The 25624-nt window shown below is 37.9% G+C and overlaps 1 protein-coding gene across 2 annotated transcripts; it reads left to right on the top strand.

Moving 5' to 3' along the window:
- The first annotated feature begins 253 nt into the window (after nt 1–253).
- Nucleotides 254–19445, top strand: rasl11a (RAS-like, family 11, member A). 2 transcript variants are annotated; one of them, XM_037759628.1, is made up of 9 exons: nt 254–788; nt 3437–3493; nt 3624–3706; nt 11877–11917; nt 12001–12130; nt 13584–13659; nt 15524–15600; nt 17559–17606; nt 18737–19445. In XM_037759628.1, the coding sequence occupies exons 1-9, from the start codon at nt 629–631 to the stop codon at nt 18881–18883; spliced, it is 819 nt and encodes a 272-aa protein (XP_037615556.1). In that variant the 5' UTR covers nt 254–628; the 3' UTR covers nt 18884–19445. The 2 variants fall into 2 exon arrangements, with proteins under 2 accessions (XP_037615556.1, XP_037615557.1); XM_037759629.1 differs by lacking the exon at nt 17559–17606 and having other exon boundaries at nt 256–788.
- Nucleotides 19446–25624: the final 6179 nt, after the last annotated feature.

Here is a 25624-nt window from a genome sequence, read left to right as displayed (position 1 = left end):
AATAAAATATTGATTGTCATGCACAGTTTCATCTTTGCCTAATTTGTTGGACAGCTTTATTTATTTATTATAAACCTTATCTTCTTTGTTTAGGGGCCCTGAAAAACTTAATGATATGTGAGTCCAGGCTGGAAAGAGGAGCCCAGTTTAGACTGGTGTCATGGGAATATTAAGGGATGGTTCAGATTCTCTCTCTCTCTCTCTCTCTCTCTCTCTCTCTCTCTCTCTCTCTGTCTCTCTCTCTCTCCCTCTCTCACCCTCTCTCTCTCTCTCTGTCCGCACTCAGTTGGAATCGGTGCGGAGCGCAATACTTCTTTTTGGAGTTATTTATGCGTCTTACATTTGTTTGAATTTGAGTGTTTCAGTTAAAAGGATGACTTCTCGTCGCTGACAGATCCACGGAGGAGTTAATTTGTGGCGCTGCTGGGATACTTGGAAAGTATTTGGTTATTTTGCAAATCCTACTTTTTCTCCTGCGGATATTATAAAGAATAAACAGGAGGTCTCCGCGCGGTTCCTGCAGGAACCTTTATGGGCATATTGGAGTGATTTTCCTCTCGGAGCTGGAGGAGGTTTATTATTTGCCCTCATCCAGAGCAGAGCTGGTCGGAGGGCAGAGGGGAGCTCGATGCGGCTGTCTGGAGACCCTGCACCGGGAACCATGACCAGCAGCAGCGGCTCGGGCAACTTCCTGCTGGTCCCCATACCGGAGTACCCTCTGCTGGACTGTGTGCCCAACAAGACCGTCAAGATCGTGGTGCTGGGGGCGAGCAACGTCGGGAAAACCGGTACGGATGGGCGGATGGATGGATGGACGGACGGATAGATGGATGGATGGATGGAGGAGTTCTAGGTTCAGGGAGGGAATATCTAAAATTGAATATCATAAACTGTAATTCAGCAGCTGCCTTGTAGAGATTAAACATGGGGGAAAGAGTGGCTGGCATTTCATGCATCTCAACAATATATGATAATAACTTATTGTTGGGAATATCTCTGTGATATATGTGTCTAATAGAGGAGGAATATCGAAGTAATGTTTGAATTAAATAACCAACCTTGAACAACAGGGGGCGACATTTTACATCACAACCATTGCAGCTTTTTATATTTTATTTAGGCTATTTATAAGCTTTTATTCATGATTACCAGTGGTGGAAGAAGTATTCAGATCCGTTACTTCAGTAAAATAATGTAAAAAATACTTCATTATAACTAAAAGTCCTGCATACATCATTTTACTTGAATGAAAGTACAAATTATTTACTTAGAGTATCACTTGTGTGTAGAATGACACATTTCAGAGTGTTATGATGATATGTATTATATTTTGAATTATTATTATCGATGTGTTAGCTTTATTTAAATGTCACTGTGGAGCTGAATTTAACATTTTTATATACTTTAAGGTGGTTTAATCTGTAGCACTCCTCATATTTTATGAATTGATCATATGTTTTGTATGTTCAGTCTTAATTGTAATAGTAACACGTTGTAGTGGCGTCAAATATTTCATTTGAATACATATTTTAATATCTAAATATGTCCTTTTTCCCTTTAATGGTAAACATGTACAGAAAAATAAAAATAATATGATAATAAAATGAAAATAGCAAACACCCGATAAACAACAAGTTGCACTCGAACACATCGCAAAGACGACAGCCGACTACCGCGTACGTTCTGAGAGAGGAAATAACTCTCCACACCAGCAGGCGGCGGTAGTCTGTATTCATCATTCAAAAAGGGAAACAGGAAGACCGAGGATGACAGACCGAGGACGACAGACGCTCACCGACGGCCCCAAACTGTCGGCGGCCGTCCGTCGGCTCGGTGTGTTAGGACCTTAAATGTAACCAAGTAGTTTCCTGTGAAGACGGAAGTTAATTTTAACAGACTGGAGCGGAAATTGCTGGACATTCGTAGGAAAACGCACGAAAAATGAGAAATAACTTATCATAAGATATCATACGAACCCTTGCATGAGGATATGTTGCAAGGAGAGAAGGTTTACTGAAAGAAGGTACCAAGTTGCATTATGGGAAATGTGGGATTCAGCGGTTTTGGGAGGTTGACCCATACAAGGGACTAAAACAGATGTATTAAGAGAACTGGATCCAGCGTTGGAGGCGGGGCCCTGTTCATTCCTATGAGAGTGTCTCAGTGGAGCATGAAGCCTAAATGGCTCGACTTCCGTGTGGAAAGGTACACGGATCTTGCCGGTTCTCGGGCACATGGAACATGCGCAGTAGCATCTGCTCGGTCACATGACTTGGTCACGGGGTCACAGACGTCACGCTGTCGTCATGCCGCTGTCATGCCGCCGTCACGGATCGCTCACATGAACGTAGCGTACATGACTTTACCGCGCGTTCATGAGCTTGCACGCTCGTAGCTAGCTGGTAGCTAGCGGTATCTAGCAGGCTGGTAGACTGGTACTACTGCTGTAGTAGCCTAGCCTGCTAACCGCAGCAGCTAGTGTTTGTTTAGGAGACAGCGGCGCTGCGATTGTAATTTAATAATCAAGCGTTGGGCTGTTAGGGAACGGAGATGTTAATTAACGTACGTTACATTAACGGAATGCATGAATACATTCACGGCCAGCAAGGGCTATTTAGGTGTTCGTACTGGGGAGTTGATTCACTTCAAAATAAATGATCCGCTGAGTTACAGACGTCTCTTTCCCAATGTAAGTCTATGGGAACAAGTCTTTTTGGGCCCAATTGCATCACGTGACAGACACAGACGTTGTAGTACCGCCGTTTGGCCACTACGAAAATTGGCATCAACCTGGGGGCTTGGACTAAAAGTGAGGATGTCTTGACCTTAGCTGCTCTGATTTTGTCCATTCTTCTTTTAAACTGTCTCTTGTGAGTCTCCCAACTTTATGAAAGTGCGGCAGCTAATGTGTAAAATCCTTTAATATTAATGCGGCAAACAAAAGCTTCTACTAAAAGAAAAAGAAATCTCAAAAGTCAGAAAAACCTCGTCCAGAATCCCCAAAAAAACAAGAGATACATGAGACAATCATCTACTAGTACAAAGATGACGCATGAAGGATTGCGACATCAGATTCAGAGTATTGGTGAATCATTTTCTTACGGAGGACTTTGGGCCTTCAAAATCCAACAAAAAGTCCTAAAAATCAAAAATATGTGTCACAGTATAGGGAAATTCCTGCAACACCTGCAAGCGTTTAAGTGTTATATAGGTCAGTAGGTTGCTGCAGGGTAGTGTGTTTTCATCTTTATAGTCCAAGTACAAGAAGTTTAAAATAGAACAACAGCAGCTTTAGATGCAGATTTTATACTTCATGCACTCTGTTTAGAAAATTGCCATGTACAATATTGAGTTTGGTGCTTTCTTCCCTTTATCATTGCACTCCTTAAATTCATTTTCTGCCTCCCTGATTCAGAATTTTCTTGTTTCTCTTCAGCTCTGATTGTCAGGTTTCTGACCAAGAGGTTCATCGGAGATTATGAAGCAAACACTGGTGAGTTTACGCTCATCTTGTCTGTTATAACTCAAGAAACAGCAGAAAGAAATGACTGATTTCCCTCTGCAGAAGTCCCCACTCATCCCTTCCATCCATTCATTCATCCCGTCTCTTTCATTCTCCCCAGGAGCGCTCTACTCCAGAAAGGTCACGCTGGATGGGGAGGAAGTGTCGCTTCAGATCCAGGATACTCCCTGTGTCGCTCTCCAGGTAACTAACGGAGGCGGAGAGACGGCGGCCATGTTTCCGTCGCAGAGGTTTCATAACGAACAGAACGTGGGTCATTCCTGTTATGCAACAACATTTCTGTCCCTGTGAATTATTTCCTCATATTTTCTTTAAAATTGTGTCAAATATTTATAACAGATGGCTTAAATTATAGATTAAGGTCTTCTTTATAACATCAAGAAAAAAGGGGCTGTTACTCAATTAAAATATTTAATCACAATTAATCGCACTTTTTTTATCTGTTCAAAATGTACCTTAAAAGGAAATTTGTCAAGTATTTAATACTCTTATCAACATGATAGTGGACAAATATGCTGCTTTATGCAAATGTATGCATATATTTATTATTGGAAATCATTTAACAACACAAAACAATGACAGATATTGTCCAGAAACCCTCACAGGTACTGCATTTAACATAAAACAATATGCTCCAATCATAACATGGCAAACTGCAGCCCAACAGGCACAACAGCTGTCAGTGTGTCAGTGTGCTGACTTGACTATAACTTGCCCCAAACTACATGTGATTATCATAAAGTGGGCATGTCTGTAAAGAGGAGACTCGTGGGTACCCATAGAACCCATTTACATTCACTGATCTGGAGGTCAGAGGTCAAGGGACCCCTTTGAAAATGACCATGACAGTTTTTCCTCTCCAAAATTCAGCGCAATTTTGGAGCGTTCTTTAGCCTCCTTCATGACAAGCTAGTCTGACATGGTTGGTACCGATGGATTCATTAGGTTTACTAGTTTCATATGATACCAGTATATTCACTCTAGCTTTAAAGGTCCCATATCGTGCTCATTTTCAGGTTCATACTTGTATTTTGTGTTTCTACTAGAACATGTTTACATGCTGTAATGTTTAAAAAAAACTTTATTTTCCTCATACTGTCGACCTGAATGTACAGACGTAGGCAAAATTGTTGGTACCCTTCCGTTAAAGAAAGAAAAACCAACAATGGTCACTGAAATAACTTGAAACTGACAAAAGTAATAATAAATAAAAATTCACTGAAAATGAACTAATGAAAATCAGATATTGTTTTTGAATTATGGTTCAGCAGAATCATTTAAAAAAACAAACTAATGAAACTGGCCTGGACAAAAATGATGGTACCCTTAACTTAATATTTTGTTGCACAACCTTTTGAGGCAATCACTGCAATCAAGTGATTTCTGTAACTCTCAATGAGACTTCTGCACCTGTCCACAGGTATGTTGGCCCACTCCTCGTGAGCAAACTGCTCCAGCTGTCTCAGGTTTGAAGGGTGCCTTCTCCAGACTGCATGTTTCAGCTCCTTCCACAGATGTTCAATAGGATTTAGATCAGGGCTCACAGAAGGCCACTTCAGAACAGTCCAATATTTTGTTCTTAGCCATTCTTGGGTGTTTTTAGCTGTGTTTTGGGTCATTATCCTGTTTGAGGACCCATGACCTGCAACTGAGACCAAGCTTTCTGACACTGGGCAGCACATTTCGCTCCAGAATGCCTTGATAGTCTTCAGATTTCATTGCACCCTGCACAGATTCAAGACACCCTGTGCCAGATGCAACAAAGCAGCCCCATAACATAACCGAGCCTCCTCCATGTTTCACATTAGGTACAGTGTTCTTTTCTTTGGATGCTTCATTTTTGCGTCTGTGAACATAGAGCTGATGTGACTTGCCAAAAAGCTCCAGTTTTGTCTCATCTGTCCAAAGGACATTCTCCCAGAAGCTTTGTGGCTTGTCAATATGCATTTTGGAAAATTCCAGTCTCGCTTTTCTATGATTTGGTGTCCTCCTCGGTTGTCTTCCATTAAGTCCACTTTGGCTCAAACAGTGACGGATGGTGCGATCTGACACTGATGTACCTTGACCTTGGAGTTCACCTCTAATCTCTTTGGAAGTTGTTCTGGGCTCTTTGGTTACCATTCGTATTATCCGTCTCTTCAATATGTCATCAATTTTCCTCTTGCGGCCACGTCCAGGGAGGTTGGCTACAGTCCCATGGACCTTAAACTTCTGAATAATATGTGCAGCTGTAGTCACAGGAACATCAAGCTGCTTGGAGATGGTCTTATAGCCTTTACCTTTAACATGAAGGTCTATAATGTTCTTTCTGATCTCCTGAGACAACTCTCTCCTTAGCTTTCTGTGGTCCATGTTCAGTATGGTACACACCATGATACCAAACAGCACAGTGACTACTTTTCACCCTTTAAATAGGCAGACTGACTGATTACAAGTTTGAAGATACCTGTGATGCTATTTACAGGACACACCTTAGTTTAACATGTCCCTATGGTCACATTATTTTACATCTTTTCTAGGGGTACCATAATTTTTTGTCCAGGTCAGTTTCATTAGTTTGTTTTTTAAAATGATTCTGTTGAACCACAATTCAAAAACAATGTCTGATTTTCATTAGTTCATTTTCAGTAAATTTTTATTTATTATTATTTTTGTCAGTTTCAAGTTATTTCAGTGACCATTGTGGGTTTTTCTCTCTTTAACGGAAGGGTACCAACAACTTTGCCTACGTCTGTACCTGTATTCACCCTCTGTCGGAAATGCTCCGTTTTAGCACATTTCGACGGAATTGCGATAGAATTGTGTTGCTAGGCAACAGCTTGGGTCCATGTGTACTTCCTGTCAGTAAATGTTATTCACATACACTGAAACCAGGAAATAAACTGGGACACATTTAGATTGTTTACGTTTAAATCTGTGTAAAGGATCTAAATATTGCATATTTGTGACAGAAATCCTGACAGCTTGTTTCAAATGCAGAGTTTCTCATTACGGGCTGTGTGTATTTCCCTGTGGATAGCGCATTTCGATACTTTCACAGTATTTATATAGGACTTAAGCCTGCTTTATAATAATAAAAAAAAAAACATGAAAATCTCACTTTTTATAATATGGGACCTTTAAAACTGAGCCCGCTACAACCTAAAAATCGCAAGTTGCGTTAATGCGTTAAAGACATTAGTGGATTTAAAACCAATTTACGTTAACGCGTTATTATCACGTTAACTGTTACAGCCTTAAAACAAAGAATAATTGCACATTAAAAATACTTTATTTTACTTTACTGAGCTTTTTTTGGGACATGTCCCCAGTGCAACGTAATCAACTTCTACAAGAACTGTAAGCCATACGCAAAATATTCTTTAATTCATGTATAGACCACGTTAAACTCTCTCTGATTATATATTTATATTAGGAAGAACTATAGTTACCATTTTCATCATTTACTGTGTCCCTGAAGTCATTTTCCACCCTGTTAGTTTAGTAGTAGAAGTAGTAGTGGTAGTAGTAGTAGTAGTAGTAGTAGTTCCAGTAGTCAATTCCATTGAGACCTTTTTCAGGAAGTGACATATGCTTTTTGGAGGGAACTCAAAGGAGTAAAGTAAGTTCAGCATAAACTTTCACTCATGTCGTTTTTTTCCACTTGTCATGATGTTTGTCACACTCTTAAAGTTCCATCCTGTTCGGCTAAATTATGAAGAAACAAATAAATAAAACACATTTGATATAGTTATAAAAGTTCTGTTCACTATTCTTATATAATGCAAAAAAAAGAGGATGGGCTGAAATGTTGCTGCATAACAGGAATGACCCACATCTGGATGGAAACTCTAAATGTAAACCTCTGCTTGAGGTGGTTTTTGCTTCAGTTTATGAAAATGTTATGTGCTTACAAGGTGATTGAAACACATTTGTCACATGAATGCTGACAGGAAACCATCTCCTCTTTATAGAAGATGTAACACAACTGCTTCTTCTTCTTCTTCTTCTTCTTCTTCTTCTTCTGACTTTTTCATCTCAGACAGTTGGAGTCCAACTTGAAGCAGAAAAGTTTGAATGCAACAGTTAAAACTCACAAGATTCTTAGCTTTTTAATTTCCAACCTTTGTTTGGTGCTGGGCGCTCATTGCTGTGTTGTTTTTGCACTGATCAAGGATCATTATCAGTCAAACGCTGTGGCTGGTGTTGTGCAAAATGGGCCTTTCTTAACAAACATTTTTTCCTCAGTGTGTGTTTTTTATTTAACGACTGCACAAGGAAGTAATCACAGAGGAGAAGGAGAGCTTGATACGTGGATGGTCATAGTGTTAACTTCCCTATGCAGTCAGGAGACGGTTGTGGTCTTAGTTAATAAGGCCAGAAATAAGCCTGCAGGGTACTATCCAACACCAAGAAATGGCAAGTCAACAACGGGCATTTAGAATATCTCACTTTGTGTGAGTAGTAGACAAGGTTTGCTCTTAAATTGTTTCCCTTTTTAGCATAAAATAACCTTTTCTATATATATATATATATATATATATATATATATATGTGTGTATGTTGTGTAGATTTATGTTTAAAAAACAAAGTGGTCGTCTTTCTAAGCACCTAGTTACAGAATTTCAGAGGTGCACAACCAAACTCTGCAACAACTTGCGGAGCCTTCGCGCTTTACGCACAACACGTGATGTCATCTTTGGCTTGTGCACTCTCGTGCCGGGGGCATAAAGCACGCTCTACGGTCCTCCAGCCGCACCGGCTTCTGAAACAGTGAAACTTTCACATCAGTTTCAATTTGGTGAATATCTATACCACAATTCTCACCTTTGACCAAATGTAGTTATAGAGATATTCTAGTTAGTTGTTGTGTCCTTCTGGTCCAAACAGCTACCGTGGTGCTAACGTAGCAGCTAGGTAGCGCATGTTAACAAGCTGCAGCCTTGCTCGGCTCGTGATTGGTTCGGGCGGGTGTGTGGGCGGGACCTCGATCACCACCGATCACTACCGCGCAGACTCTGGTTCCAAATGACGTAAAAATGTCAAGATGGCAGCTCCCGTATCCGGAATATTTTGGCTTCCCTTTTGTACAGTGGGAGGAAGTGGAGACGCGTCGTCCATCTTTACATACAGTCTATGGCAGGGGTCTCCAACAAGTAGCTCGCTACCCATTTCTGAGTGGCTCGCTAAAGGTTCAAAGAATTTGTACATAAATGTGACACAAAGTCACTTTGGAGACCTGTTTAAATTTATATCCAATCAAACTCACAGATATTCAAAATGATCATTTGCCAATCAGCTGTCAATTAAACAAGTTATGCTGTTTTTAAGTTTTTAGTTACATGGTAACATTAGGAGATGTTAGCAGGCTAGCAAGCACACACCATATTAGTGTGTGTGTCTCTTCTGCGGTGTGAGCGTGTCAGTTGGTAGAAGATGTAACGTCGAGCGCCACTTCACCAAAGTCCACGGCAACTTTTCACAGGACTTTGGTAGCGGTCTACGAACGGAGAAGGTAAAGGAGCTGAAAGCAACGCTCAAAAGACGACAGTCTCTGTTTACCAAACCAACGAAGAAGGCCAACGCTGCAACACAGGCTTCATTTAAAGTGGAAAACATCCTAACGAAGCACAAAAAATACCTTCACCGATGGCGGCGTTGTAAAAGAAGCAATGACTGCGGTGGCTGAAATGCTATTCAAAGACCATAAAAGTAAGACAGAAATTATGTCTGCTATTGGCGATGTACAACTTGGTGCAATGAGGAACTCTCGGCCACTTTCATTTTGTCAAATTAGCTCTCAGAGGAAAAAAGTTTGGAGACCTCTGGTCTATGGTCTAACTCCATCCTTGTTTGCTTCATCCACCTCCAACATGTGCCACCACAGCTGTCTGTCCTTAGTCATACTTAATGACTCACTTGGGGATGGCGCTGTGGCACAGAAGTCCAAAAAAAACAATATCTTTAAGATGTTTTCCCCATTTAAATGAACCATATTTACCTTTTTCTGAAGATTATAAACATTTGCATCTATAATTGAGTTGAGTTAAAAAGTACAAATGTTCGATGTCATTGCTTAATGTTTTAGCTAAAAGTTGAACTCACCAAAGACGGTAAAAACAACCTGCCATTTGTATGTTGAAAGCCATTTCAGGAATGTAATTGAAGTGAGAGGAAGTGACCTTAGGGCCATCTCCTCGACTATAATGAGCGCAACGTGCCACACGGCTCATCCCGCTCCACGCCGACAGTGTGTTTACAATAACCACAGCCTCAGAGCTGCTCATTTCCTCCCTCCACGGAGATAACAGAGGGTGAGTAAGTCCCTCCTGGCAGGATGGAGGAGGATGGCGACCGGCTTCCAGAGATTAGACACATATAATTGGTGTGTGGAGGCAGATACTGAGCTTCAGGAAGATTGTTAAAAGCTGCACGAGTGAAACTCATCTTCACCTCTTGATCACAGAAAATAGGTTTTGCTTGGTAATTATGAGTATAAGTAACTGTCCAACCTGAAGTCTAATTGTTCCTGAACTGGCAACTGGGTGGTCCGGTGGGTCGGGAGTTCAAACTGTGAACCAGATGGTGTGTGTCCATAAACAGCCATTTGTCTTGGCAATGTGCCGTTACAATAAAATCACCACCTGCTAACTCACTTTACGTCTTTTTTTCTAGCAAGTTAAGGCAACTTAAACGTCTTGGTTGAGGTTCAGGAAAAGATTGAATGGTCTGGTCTAATGTCTGGGATCTCACTGGGAGTGCAGCAAACATCACACCACTTCCTGCTCTGCCATTGAAAGTAATCACAGGTTACTTTAAACCAGTTAAAGGTCCCATATCGTGCTCATTTTCAGGATCCTACTTGTATTTTGTGTTTCTACTAGAACATGTTTACATGCTGTAATGTTAAAAAAAACCTTTATTTTCCTCATACTGCCGGCCTGAATATACCTGTATTTACCCTCTGTCTGAAACGCTCCGTTTTAGCGCATTTTGACGGAATTGCTTGGGTTCATGTGTACTTCCTGTCAACTAATGACATTCACATACACTGCAACCAGGACTAAACTGGGACACATTTAGAATGTTTACGTTTAAATCTGTGTAAGGGGTCTAAATATTGTATATTTGTGACATCACAAATGGACAGAAATCCTGACAGCTTGTTTCAAATGCAGCGAGTTTCTGAATACGGGCTGTGTGTATTTCTCTGTGGATTGAGCGTTTTGATACTTTCACAGTATTTATATAGGACTTAAGCCTGCTTTATAATAAAAAAACATGAAATTCTCACTTTTTTATAATATGGGACCTTTAAATAAATGATAGATGGTTTTCTGCTGTCAGTGTGTCGCTGCAGCTTTGACTCAAAAGAATGAGGAAGTGTTTTAAAATAGGAAGCCACTTCAGTCCGTCTCCATTCTCAACAACGGAAAGTCTTCAAAGCATTTTATTCACTATATAAATACTAAAACTATTACTGCAGTCGATTGACAGAAACTTTAATTATTATTTCAAGTTATTTATCAAAGTAAAAGTGTCAAACATTTGTTGGTTTTTGCTTCTGAAATATGAGGATTTTCTCTGTTTTACATCATTGTAAGTTTAAACACTCCACTACAAGTAAAAGTCCTCAATTCAAAATGTTAAGTACAAGTACAGAAGTATTATCAGCAAAATGTACAGAAAAAGTACTCTGTCTGCAGAATGTGTTATATTATTATTATAGATTATTATAATATTCTGTTTTTATCACTAACAAATACATGTAAGAGTATTTTCATTTTGTAGTTTGTCAATGTGAAACCAATTTTAGATACTTTGTGTACTACTAGGTAGATTAGCAGTATAGTACGTCATTAATTTATATGTAAAAAGTAACAAGTAGTGGAGTAAAAAGTACAATATTTCCTTCTCAAATTTAGAGAAGCAGAAGTATAAAGTAGCTTAAAATGGAAATAGAGTGCTAAAGTAAAGTACAAGTATGTCAAAATTGTACTTAAGTACAGTACTTGCGTAAATGTACTTGTGGTAAAGTGTGATGGGCATTTCACTATTATAAACTAAATGATGGATTTATTATTCAGGAAATAAACCAACACATTATTTGATGATGAAAATAATTTTATATGATTTCATGTTAATAATATACATATGATAATATTGTGTAAATAATCCAGCGCCTGTAAAATCATTTAATTTATACAGTTATGGACTCTCTCTCTCCGTCTCCCTATACTCATATTTTTAGAATTTAAAAAAAAAAATCTTTTCAAATTTTCTATCATGAATTTTTTTGGATAATCACAGAGTGAAAATCTGATATCATGAGAGCCCTACTTACATGTCTGTGTGTCCATTTAATGTTTTCCAGGATGATGCTGAGGGCCTGTACTGCCAGGAGCAGATCAACAGGTCAGACTCATTTACTAAAATATAATAAATATATAATAAAGTAATATCCTGTAATAATAACTGTACAATAACTGCACTTCCAGGTCAATCTACTGGGCAGACGGTTACGTGCTGGTTTTCTCCATCACTGACCACAACAGCTACCGCACCATCCAGCCGCTGTACCAACACGTCCGACGCATCCACCCCTCTGGAAATATACCCGTTATACTGGTCAGTGTGGGGCTCCAAAATGCCTGTAAAAAATCTAATAAAACCTCATAAAATGTTGGTGATGTGTTAGGGCAGGGGTCAGCAACCTTTGAGCCATTTTAGGCAAAAACAAAAATTGTGATGGAGGTAACACAGTTTATAGTCTAAGTATATAGTATATACTGTAAGTCTAATGCAGTGAGGGCCAAAGAGACAATGTACTACGGAGTATTAGGGTCACATTGACGGGAAAAACATCTGAGATTTACAGAATAAAGTCATAATATTACGAGAAAAAAGTCATAATATTACAAGAATTAGGTCCTAATTTTACGAGAAAAAAAAGAAAATAACACGTAAAATTACTACTTTACAATATTATGACTTCATTCTCATAATATTATGACTTTATTCTCGTAATATTATGACTTTTTTCTCATAAACCTATGACTTTAATCTCATAATATTATGACTTTATTCTCGTAATATTACGACTTTTTTTCTCGTAAACCTATGACTTTATTCTCATTATATTATTACTTTATTCTCGTAATATTATGTCTTTATTCTCGTAATATTATGACTTTATTCCCGTAATATTACGACTTTTTTCTCATAAACCTATGACTTTATTCTCATAAACCTATAACTTTATTCTCATAATATTATGACTTTATTCTCGTAATATTATGACTTTATTTTCATAATATAATGACTTTATTCTCGTAATATTATGACTTTATTCTTGTAATATTACAACTTTTTTTCTGAGAAACTTATGACTTTATTCTCATAATATTATGACTTTATTCTCGTAATATTACGACTTTTTTTCTCGTAAACCTGACTTTATTCTCATTATATTATTACTTTATTCTCGTAATATTATGTCTTTATTCTCGTAATATTATGACTTTATTCCCGTAATATTACGACTTTTTTCTCATAAACCTATGACTTTATTCTCATAAACCTATAACTTTATTCTCATAATATTATGACTTTATTCTCGTAATATTATGACTTTATTCTCGTAATTTTATGACTTTATTCTCGTAATATTATGACTTTTTTCTCATAAACCTATGACTTTATTCTCATATTATTATGATTTTATTCTCATAATATTATGACTTTATTCTCGAAATCTCAGATTTTTTTTTTTTTCCAGAATGTGGCCCTAATACTCCGTCGTATCGTCGTACCATAGACCTACAACAATGATAAATAAAAATGAAAATGTAAACAAAAAACAGTTATTCATTTCCATTTTTGCAGACCCCTGTGTTAGGAGAAGGTGGTTTAATTTCACTGTTTAGTTTGTTTTAAGTAAAGCTGGCAGACTGAGGGTTATTTGAAGTCAAAACGTTTCCCGTTTATTTTTCCACCCCTCATCTAGAACAGACAGTAACAGTTACCTACTAACCCTAATCCCCAGTATCTAATCTAGCCTGTAATCTGTAATCTGCTGCAGGTTGGCAACAAGAGCGACCTGCTCAGAGCCCGACAAGTGCCGGCAGACGAAGGCGAGACGCTAGCAGCCTCGCTAGGTGGGGAATCTTCCTCCTCTTTTTTCTCTTCTGTCTTCGCCATATTATCTTTATGATTCCTGGTCGTCTCTCTCCATCTTTTGTCATTCCTCTCAACCACCATTTTCTAATATAACAGATTTAAAATGCAGCAGTTCTAAATCTAAACACACTTTTCAAAATTATGGAACACGTTTTATGTATCACAGTACGTTGTGGTGGAAAGACAAATTGCTAAAGTACTATACTTAATACAATTTTGCTTCAGTATTTCCATTTTATGCTACTTTATATACGTTACTTTTCAGATAAAGACTCTCCATGTAAAACATATGACGATCTGTGATGGATTGTTGTAGATTAAACTACCCGGTAACACTTCATTTTACAGGTCCGCTAATTTTATGGTAATCAGGTGATCATTAGCAAGTAACCTGTTTGAAATTTCTTTGGAGTTACTACCAAATGACCCCAATATTTACCTCAAAATGTATCAAAAATGACTTTATTATAAACAATATTTAATGATGATATGCTAAAACAGCATCTAATGGTTCAAATAGAGCCCTGAGGCGTGAGAAACGGCTGCTCTTCATCGGAGGTGGAAAACCAAAACTAATCTCACCATTGTGACTTATTGTCTACACTAATGTAACCTGGTAGCTGACGTCATGATTCAGGGAGGTTATTAAGACACGTATTATTATCTATTTATCAGCAGACATGGAAATAAAGCAGACCAATTAACTTTGTATTCTTTTCCAGGAAATGTATTAAATACATTACCTGCTATTTATTACTGCTTATTGGGAAATAGTGAAATATAATGATTAGATGTTTATAATAGATATATAATAATAACAATAAAAGTCAAGTCCCAAGTCAACAAAGTATTTTTCTATATATTTTGAGGTAAATATTGGGGTAATCTGGCAGTAATTCTAAAGATATTTCAAACAGGTTACTTGTAATTATCACCTAATTACTATGAAATTAGTGGACCTGTAAAATGAAGTGTTACCAACTACCCAACAATGTATTAAGTTGTTGTTTCTTACATGTAAGTGCATCATTAAAAACAGTCAAATAATGTATATGATAAGTATAACACACTGGATAGTGCCGTTTTGCATAACGAGTACTTTTACTTGTGATACTTTAAGTACATTTTGCTGATGATAATTATTTACGTTTACTTCAGTAAAAAAATTTGAATAGAGGACTTTTACTCGTAATGGAGTGTTTTTAAACTATGTTATTGCTGGTTTTACTTAAGTAAAAGAAATGACTACTTCTTCCACTACTTGTATACAGCTATGTTAGAGAAAAGTGCTGCGAGGAGGCTGTTATTAGACGTCTTTAATGCTATAAAAAAACTATAAAGAAAACATTTGTACATTTGGCAATGTCGATAAAACTTAAAGACCCTGAAAACTTGTATTTTAAAGGTTTATTCCCCTATTAAAAAATGACATATTCATGACGTAATAAGAGTCATAATAACATCCATAGCGCAAGTTTTTTGGGGAAAAAAGAAAATACATTTTCAGGGCCTTAAAGGTTGGTGTGACCGGCTCACCGCTTCCCACTAAATGATATTTTCTTCATTCTCTTTTTATATTTTGACTCTCCTCGGGGTCACTGGTTTCCTCTTTTTACATCATATAGTAGCTTATTTTATTGTTCAAACATCAGTTATCTATCCTCAACGTCCGAATTACCCACAGGAGACAATATGTAAAAGCATCTGCAGACTCTGTACCGTACGATTATAACACACATATCTCTGTCTCCTTCTGTACATGTAAACTATATCCTGCATGCTGCCTAATGAACGAGGAATGTCGAGTGTTATCTGAAAGATAAAACTGCCCTCTGCTCACAGGAGGTGTTTACTTTGAGGCCTCGGCCAGAGAGAACCACGAGGGAGTCCACGCCACCTTCCTACATCTCTGTCAGGAGGTGGGACCTGTTATTGTTGTTGTTGATTTATTGCTTTATTAATCTGCCAGATAAGGATGAGGAGGGACAGTTGTAGCTCTGTTTTTGTCTGCAGAACCCGTTTTTCTATTCACTTTAAATTAAACAAACAAGTTGTTAAATTTTACTTATTACACGGATGTGTGGAATACTCTATTCTGATTGGTCAATCACCACGTTCTACAGTCTGTTATTTATGTATAACAGACCGTTGCTATGTATAGCAGATGGTTGCTCTGTATAACATACCGTTGCTATGTATAACAGACCGTTGCTCAGTTCTGATGTTGGACTCTGATGGACCGTTTTTGTGTCAATTTATTGATTTCTTCAGTAAGAAGCCATGTAATAAGTGGGATAATGTACAGCTAGCGGGTCATTGTTGTGAAAGAATCCCCTTCAGGGCGATGAGAGACCCTGTCGGGGTTTCTTTCACAACAATGACCGGCTCGCTGTACATTATCCCATACTTATTTAGCAGATGGCTAGTTAGCTAGCTAGCTTGCTGATCACACAATGTGTTCATGCTCGGGTTACAGAACATAGGCTAAATAGCACCACATGAACTGCTGGGCTTGGTCTACGTTACTTTTTCGCTGGACTTAACTGTTTTTAAATATAGAGTGCTGCAGGAATGAGTCCTAAAACCCAGAAATGAGTGAACATTTTAGCACTTCTGGTTCCCTCGTCTGGAAGTCAATGGGTTTTGTAGTTAGATGCCTGAAATCAGGTCTGTGGTTAACACAAGCTGAAGAGATTTTAACGTTTTGTTCTACGACATAAAATACATCAGTAAATATCCCACTCATGAATTTTGAAGCCTTTATGTGTCTTTAAAAAGGCGGTTGCTAACTAGTGGCTAAATGAGACGACTAAACATCACGGCAACTCATAATCGTATCTATTTGAGGAACAAGTGTTTAAAAAATAGTACATTTTAAAGCTGTGTTAAATTATTTTTGGGACTCTTGCAGCAGAACAAGCTGTTAACACAACATTTACATAATCACACCCAGCACCCGTCAACATTTCCATTCATGTTGAGTCATGTTTTGGGCACTAAATGAAGATAACTCAAATTTTAAACTCTCCTTTTAGCTCTGATTTTGGTCTCCACCAGCTCCTGAGGGAAATATGTGTCTCTTTAGCTGCTAAATGCTCTATCATGTTCACCAGCTTTGTCTCTTTGATGCTGTTCAGTTGGCTTATCAGAACTTTTTTTGACTGCCTGCAGCGGTTAGAAACCAGGGCCAGAAAACTAAAACAAAGATGCCAAAGAGTTGAGGGGAACTGCACAATCATGTTCTATTATTAATATAAGAAAAAATATTGATTATTGCAGCTTTAAAGCAGCTAATAAGTTAAAGCATGCTTGAGATTTAACAGAAATACACTTTAATACATTTGTATACATACAGTTACATACATGAAATTCAACCTCTGCATTTAAAATGTCAAGATTTGGACCAGAATCCGCCAGTAACACTATTAAATACTCATATACATATATATATATGATATATGGTTTTCAGCTGAAAAAAGTGGTCTGCGGGTTTAATTACTCTTTAAGGGATTTTTACTTCCTGTGGGAATTATGATTACAGGCTATTTCCCACTGATGCCCAGAGTCACCAGAAAAAAAATACAAAAATACCCTGTTTGTCTTTTTGCTCAGAAAGAGGTATACCAGCCCATATTGGTCTCTTCTGTATATTTGTTTTACTGGTGCAGCAATAGAGGCTCATTACATCTGAGTGTGTTTAGACAGTCTGTTTCCTTTTCTGGTGTTCAAGAGAGCAGATTCTCAAACCTTAGCTCTGTTAAATCTCAAGAATGCTTTAACTGATTAGCTGCTTTAAAGCTGCAATAATCAATATTTTTTATGTTAACAACATGATTGTGCGTTTTGGTTTTCTGGCCCTGGTTACCAACCACTGCAGGCAGCAAAAAAAGGTCTGATGAGCCAACTTAACAGCATTTCCCCTCAAGTAAGTAACTTTATGTATAAAGCGCCTTTCAAGAGCAGAACGTCACAAAGTGCCTCACAAAAAAATTAACCAAAAGAAACAGACATAAATCAACATATCCTCATACAACGGTTCGTATGATGTCTTAATGATGATTTCAATAAAGTTATTCCTCATTTTTCGAGCATTCTCCTACAAATGTCCAGCAGCACGTGAAAAATTTCCGCTTGTTACGTGCATACAGTCTTTTCAAAATAAACTTCCGTCTTCACAGGAAAAAACTTTAGGTTTAGGCAACAATACTACTTAGTTAGGTTTAAGAAAAGATCATGGTTTGGGTTAAAATAACTCCGGAAGTGGCGTTACTAAGTACGGAAGTTACATGACAAAATAAATCAAAGTTGATTTCTGGTTTCACACGGGACACACCAGTCTCCTGGGTGAAAGTCCCGTGTTTTTTTACACCCACCCATCCACCCCGACCTCCTCCCTATGCAGCGTTTGTCACTCTTTATACTTCCTGTTTCACAAATACAAAATGACTTTCGCTGCAACGTATCCTCATACAACGGTTCGTACATCTTACGAAAAGTTATTCCTCATTTTTCGTGCGTTTTCCTGCGAATGTCCAGCCACACGTAACACACGTGTCAATTTCCGCTCCAGTTTTTTCAAAATAAACTTCCATCTTCACAGGAAACAACTTAGTTAGGTTCAGGCCACAAAACCACTTAGTTAGGTTTAGGAAAAGATCGAGATGATGTAACTTAAGTACGGAAGTTACATGACGAATAAATCAACATTGACTTCTGGTTTGACACGGGGTACGGACAGCAGTCTCCTTGGCGAGAGTCCGGTCCATTCACCACGACCTGCAGCTCTTGTCCCTCTTTTTACTTCCTGGTTCACAATTATGTGGATAACATAAGAATTGATTTGGTGGGATATATAGGAGTTACAGTGCATTACTTTTTGTTGGTATAGTTAGTGTATGAGAACAGCCTGCATAAATGCAGACATAATTAGAAATACATTTAAATACAGTATACTGTATATATACAAAGGCAAGTCTAAACAAGTGGGTTCTTGAGCTGCTCAAGCAAAGTAAACTGGTTTTCTTTCAGCGAGTCACTGTGGTCTCTGTGTTCCAGGTGATCCGGGCGCTGGGGGGAGGGAACGGGGAGAAACGAAGAGGAGGCCTCCACCTGGCCAGACCCAAATCTCCCAACATGCAGGAGCTGAAGAGGAGGTTCAGGCAGGTCCTCTCCTCCAAAGTCAAGTCATCCACCACTCTCTGATCGCAGGATGCGACCAAAACATGGCAACATGGCAAAGATCAGAGCTTCCCTGGAAATAAAAGGCTGCAGTCCTTCTTTGATGGACGGCTGAAGAAAAAAAGAAGAAGCCTCGACATCGAAGACTTTTAAGTTTGAGAACTGAAGCCGTTAACGGCCTGAGAAGTTTCTGTGGTGATCAAAGCATTTTAAAGTTTTCGTCTTCAGATGAATGAAGACAAAGACTGAATGGAGCTTTCTGCAAACTAAGCTCGTGGTCAACATGACCTCTTCCCAGGATGCTGCTCACAGCGAACATGTCCTAAACTTCTAAACAAAGAGTCAGAAACTTGGCATGTTTACAATGAAGGACAGTGAGTGGGTCAGTAAAACCTCACTGACGGGGTCACTGTTAACAAATTCATGCCTCAGTTTTCTTGAGGCTGAAAAGTCACTCTCCATACATCACGACAAAAAGGGAATTTAATGCCAAGACAAGACAATTTAATGGAAAAATGTTTCTGATATCCTGTTATAAAACACAGTCTCATTTAACTACATTTTAAATAAAAAATAAATGAATAAATAAATGACGCGATAAATAAATTAAATTAAATTAAATCTAGTAAAATAACATTAAAAAAGTAGCCATTAATTAATTGATAAAATAAATAAATTAATATAAAAAATAAATGCAAAAATAAATAAATATATATTATATATGTATATATATATAATTATTATATATATATATATAATTATTATATATATATATATTATATATAAAATTAATAAAAAATAAATAAAAGGGAAAATTAAACAGAAGAGTAAATAAATAAGAGAATTAATACTAAGATAAATAAATAAAGAAGCAAATTAAAACAGAAATATCAATTCATGTCACATTTCATCAATTAATGAAGGTCTACAATTATTTTTAATCAATTATCAATCAATTATTATTATTTTTAATATTATTTTGCTACATTTAATGACATTTGTTTATTTATTGAGTCATTGCAAAGACCTTTTTCATTTGGTTCAAGGTTGTTAATCCATGTGAGAACAATGCGAGATAACAACTTTGCTGATGCCAAATAAAGGAAATGTGAGTCTCCTCCTCTCTGTTGCAGACTTATTAAGAAAGTATGAACCAAAACAGGAAATGACCCCAAAATGCAAACGTTCAAGGCTTTTACTCTGAGACAAATGATTACATTTGACAGCTTGAAGGGAAGCCTCGTGAAACAAAACAAAGAGAGGACTGCTGATATTTATGGAAGTCGATTGCTGCCAATAATAAAAAAATCAAACATTTAATCAAATATTATTTTCCATGTGTGCACAATGTACGACAAAAAATTAAATATTTAGAATTAAATAATCCAATTTTGATTTTTACAAATCAAAATAGATAATTACTGCCAAAATAAAAATTCAAATTGATCTTATGTAGAATCATAATGATTATTAAATTGATTATACAATTTACTTTTTATTTGCATTTTCAAATTGGCAGATAATACAGACTAAAATTGCAAATGGAACTTAACTGTTGCACTTAAATTTGAATTATGTCCTTTTAGATACTTTCTAATGAAAAAGAAAGTTGTTATAATATCAGGATACAGTATACCTTCAGAACTTCCTTGAGAAACATCACGTTTTTAAGTTTTCTTCAGTATCAAAGTAATCCAGTGATAGTATGTCTGCACATTCATGGAGACACTGCTAATAGGAACTACTAATAGCTAATTCGGCATCATTTTAACGGTGACAATTTGCCAAAATGTAAACAAATACAGGCTAAAAAAATACAGTTGTCTTGATTTTCTGATTTAGCTTAAATAAGCGCATTTTTATTTTGGCCTGCATTTTATTTTCAAAAATGAAAATTTTATTTTATTTTCGTGTTTTATTTTAATTTTGTCACCCAACATGCACACACAAAAATGGAGTATGATGTATAATTTTAATAATGGCAGCAGTAGACTTCCATATTATGACTTAGCTGTTTATTCCAACGTATCCTCATACAATGGTTCGTATGATATCTTACAAAAAGTTAATACTCTTTTTTTTTTGGTGTTTTCCTACGAATGTTCAACAACACGTGTCAATTTCCACTTGTTACATGCTTACAGTCTTTTCAAAATAAACTTCCGTCTTCAGAGGAAACAAGTTGGTTAGGTTTAGGCAATAAAACTACTTAGTTAGCTTTAAGAAAAGATCGTGGTTTGAAAATAACTATGAAAGTGGCGTAACTTATATACGGAAGTAACGTGACAAATCAGCGTTGACTTGTGGTTTCACACGGGGTACAGACAGCAGTCCCCTGAGTGAAAGTTCAGTGTTTTTTGACAAACCCACCCACCCCGACTTCCTCCCTATGCAGCGTTTGTCACTCTTTATACTTCCTGGTTCATGATTACGTGGATTACATACAAATAGATTTTTTGATATATATATGAATTACAGTGCCTTACTTTTTGCAGGTATAGCTACGAACAGTGTGTGAGAACAGCCTGAACATGCACACACAAAAATGGAGAATGATTTATAATTTTGGCAGCTCTAGACTTCCATATTCAGCTGTTTATTTGTGTATTTTAACTGGTATGAACAGCAGAGTCCATTAATGCTTTGCTAACATCACAGGGGCTGTAGTTAGGTTTGCTTTGAAAAACCCCAAATTCATCACCAAGATCCTCAACACACGACGTACTTGTGAATCCATGTGACTCTCATTTACGAGCCCTAGATTGCCTCTAATTGTGACAACAACGTAAACTTTTCCGCTATAGCTCAGCCCAAAGAATACAAACTCAAGGTGTGAAAGCACCTTTAATGGCTCGCAGTCTGAGGAGTATTTCATTTCTATTGGGTTTTTTTAAAGGAAGGTGTTAGTGTGGCGCTAATGTTGCTCCAGAGGCCTTTTCTTCCTAACAAGAAGGAATTTCTGGGCGAGTCAAAGCTTCTTGGTACCAAGAGATATTGAGATTGCAGGAAAGTAAGTTGTGTTCATGGTTCAAAATCCACAACTGTGATAAAATAAAGTCTGCGCTATCCGTAAAGATTTGGGAATAGGTTCAAGTATGTAAAAGGAAGTTAGTAAGTGTGTTTTCTGCCGTTCTCATGACCTCTCCTCTCACTGACACACACACAAAAGTCCCAGTAAAGGCAAAATTCCTCAGCATCTGGAATTTCTCTCTCGGTCACTGAACTGACACTCTAACCCTTTTTACACACACACACTTAAAAAATTGTGTGCTGACCCCGACTCGTGACCTTTTCTGCCCTTTGACCTTTAAAAGCAGCAGGGCTCCCATCAAGAGTCCGGAAAAAGGTCGAGATAAAGCCGCTCGCTGTGTGTCGAGGCAAAAATCCCTGAGATGTCATTTGATGAAGACAGAAATAAGATTTTTCTCAGCTACTTTTACGTCTAATTTCCTTTTGTGAGACAAACTTTTCTTCCCACACAGAGACACACACCACTTAAAGACCTCCTTCCTGTGTGCCACTGGATCAAGTGTTCCTGCATTCTCAAATGAATAAAAGAGGATTTCCTCCCCTTTTTTTCCCTGAAAAACAACGTTAAATGTTAGTTTTATTTGATAGATGAAGAGTTAATGTGACATTTAGGAGGCCAGATTTAGAAAACTGAGCGTCCACTAAGTGTTCCCTTTTTGGGTAAAGAAGAAAGAGAGCCCGAGTGAACTTCTGGGTTCAGTTTCAAAAGTAGAAAAAAAAATTAAAATAACATTGACGTTGTCATGAAAAAGCCAAGCATTTGGTCTTTGAACCTTCATCAGGGTTCGTCAAAGGGGAATGTCAGAGCTTATAATGACCCTTATCACTGCAGCCATTTTGACATGTCATTGCAGGATAAACACAGGTGTAATTAAGAACATTAATTATGGCCCTCGTCTATTTAGGTGGGCCAGGACCCTGGTATTGTGCATGCTGGCTCACTGGAATGGCTGTGACACTAAATACTACGGTACCATAGTTCATTTTATTTAGTTTAGTTTACCCTGCAATTAGTTGTCAAAATGGCTGCTGTGAAAAGGGCCTAGTGTGTTTATTCATGCAAGTAGACATGGGAAATGTGGTTCACAGTTGAAGTAACAAAGGGCCACATACAGTACATAGGATGCTTCACAGATAAAACTGAAGATAAATCAACACAGAGGCCAATCAGTGAATCTAAACAATAGAAGCATATTTTACAGTAATACTGAACTCGTGAAGAAGCTTCATAAAGTGCATTAACAACATTTTTATCACAATGCTCATATCAAAATCCACATTTAAAGCCCACGTATAGAGAAAGTTTGTTTCTCCAATTTTGGCAGTTGTACATGTTAAATACCTTAAAGGTGCAAAATACGAGATTCTGAGAATTTCTATTGCCTCTGCACGGTTCTCAATATGGCGACGGCTGAGCTGGCGGCTCGCAGCTAACGGTGCTAACAGCGGCAACACTGCTGAAAGAGCTAAGCTAAAGCCTCGGCCACACCAGGAACGTCAGGAGCACGTGGCGGCTGCGTTACCTGTTGTTTTTTATTTCGGTGTCCGTGTTAACAGGTTAGAGGAGCCACACTGCCGCAGCTCGGCTGCATCTCAGCTGCGTCTCTTCTAGAGATTCGAGGTCTTGCCTATTTTTTGACGCGAGCCGTGCACGGTTCAAAGCAACAACAGACAGTGAAAGCGATGTATTGACTGTATATTAACATCATACCAGCAACATTACTACAGTTTCAATGTCTAGACATCTGTAGAATATGTTGGAGATGAAAAAAAGTAAAGATTTACTTTTAAATCAACACTTCCTGCTTTCATTTCAAAATAAAAGCCCTCAAACGTTTTTTTCTGTGGACAGAATTCCTTCATTTGTTAACACAAGGCTTTTATTCTGAAATATGACAGTGTTGTAGAACATGCAGTGACTTGCACGGCTCCATGAATGAATATAGTATGGGGTTTTAATCGTGGATTATTACTTCTACAAATAACCACACGTTTATGTACCTTTCTCTGTCTAAAATAAATATAAATGATATTTATAATTAAATGAAATGGCCATTAAGAAAGGTAAACTCTATGTAGAAAGAAAGGGCTGACAGCAGCACACACGCAGCTGAAACGCAGCTGGTGTGAACACCCGACGCTAGCCAGTGGGGCACACCCACATGCACTAACATGCACTTTACGATGCGGTGCCATGCACCATGCGATGTCAACAAAGCACGGAGAAGCTCTGATTACAACACACGCATATAGGGAGAGGGACTTCATTCTCTGCTCAGGTAGATATTACTCCTCTATAGCTTTACATAGACAATAGTTGTTTGCTGCTGTATTAAAGCACCTTTAATATTAGCTTGAGTTGGCAGATTGTTCTGCTTGTATAGAAATGTGAGCAGAAAATCCAAATAGAGTATTTAGGGCTAGGGTTACAAATATTTCCAATGCATGTGGAAACAGTCCGTGGAAACACACACATCAGTCAGTAAACCAGTAGAACATGGACGTAATTAATTTTCAGGTACGATAAAATACACTGTACCTTCCATAATATGTATCATAAGACAACGTATCCTCATACAACAGGTCATATGATATCTTATGAAAAGTTATTCCTAATTTTTCATGCGTTTTCCTACGAATGTCCAGCAACATGTGGCGCACATTTCAATTTCCGCTCCAGTTTTTTCCCAAATAAATTTCCAGAAACTTCACAGGAAACAACTTGGTTAGGTTTAGGCAACAAAACTACTCAGTTAGGTTTAGGAAAAGATCGTGGTTTGGATTAAAATAACACCAGAAGTGGCGTTAACTTAAGTACAGAAGTTACGTGACAAACTTAAAGTTGACTTGGGGTTTCACACGGGACACGAACACTAGTCTCCTGGTCTCCACCAATCGGAAGGTCGGTGGTTCGATCCCCTGCTGCTCCAGGTCACATGTCGATGTGTCCTTGAGCAAGACACTTAACCCCAAATTGCTCCCGAAGGCATAGCCATCGGTGTGTGAATGAGTATTTAGATTAGATCCTGATGGGCAAAGTTGGCACCTTAGCAGCCTCTGCCATCAGTGTGTGAATGGGTGTGTGAATGGGTGAATACATGTAGTGTAAAGCGCTTTGAAGGGTCGGAAGACTAGAAAAGCGCTATATAAATGCAAGTACATTTACCATACATAGCTGTTTATTCCAACATATCTTCAACGGTTCATTTGATGTCTTACGAAAAGTTAACCCTCATTTTTCATGTGTTTTCCTACGAATGTTCAACAACACGTGTCAATTTACACTTGTTACATGCTTACAGTCTTTTCAAAATAAACATCAGAGGAAACAAGTTTGTTAGGTTTGGGCAACAAAACTACTTAGTTAGGTTTAGGATAAATCGTAGTTTGAAAATAACTATGAAAGTGGTGTAACTTAAATACGGAAGTAACGTGACAAATCAACGTTGACTTGTGGTTTCACACGGGACACGAACACTGGTCTCCTGGGCGAAAGTCTGGTGTCTTTGGACCCACCCTGACCTCCTCCCTACACAGCGTTTATACTCCCTGGTTAACAAACAATTACGTGGATTACATACAAATTGATCTTGTGGGATAAATACAAGTTACAGTGCATTACTTTTCACAGGTAAAGCTATGAACGGTTAATGAGAACAGCCTGAACAGCCCTCTCTTCTCACATTACTGTTTTAAACAGCCTTCATAGTATTTGGTGTTGCATTTAAAGCCTTA

Source organism: Sebastes umbrosus, chromosome 22, assembly GCF_015220745.1.
Source record: "Sebastes umbrosus isolate fSebUmb1 chromosome 22, fSebUmb1.pri, whole genome shotgun sequence".
Classification (NCBI taxonomy): domain Eukaryota; kingdom Metazoa; phylum Chordata; class Actinopteri; order Perciformes; family Sebastidae; genus Sebastes; species Sebastes umbrosus.
Note: the sequence above shows the minus strand (reverse complement) of the source record. Positions and strands in the feature narration are given on the sequence as shown.

Excerpts from the sequence above, each read along its gene's own strand:
- rasl11a (XM_037759628.1), top strand. The coding sequence starts at position 629 with ATGCGGCTGTCTGGAGACCCTGCACCGGGAACCATGACCAGCAGCAGC. Across the intron at positions 12,131-13,583 it reads GAAATATACCCGTTATACTG|GTTGGCAACAAGAGCGACCT; the intron begins GTCAGTGTGGGG and ends AATCTGCTGCAG. Across the intron at positions 13,660-15,523 it reads GACGCTAGCAGCCTCGCTAG|GAGGTGTTTACTTTGAGGCC; the intron begins GTGGGGAATCTT and ends CTCTGCTCACAG.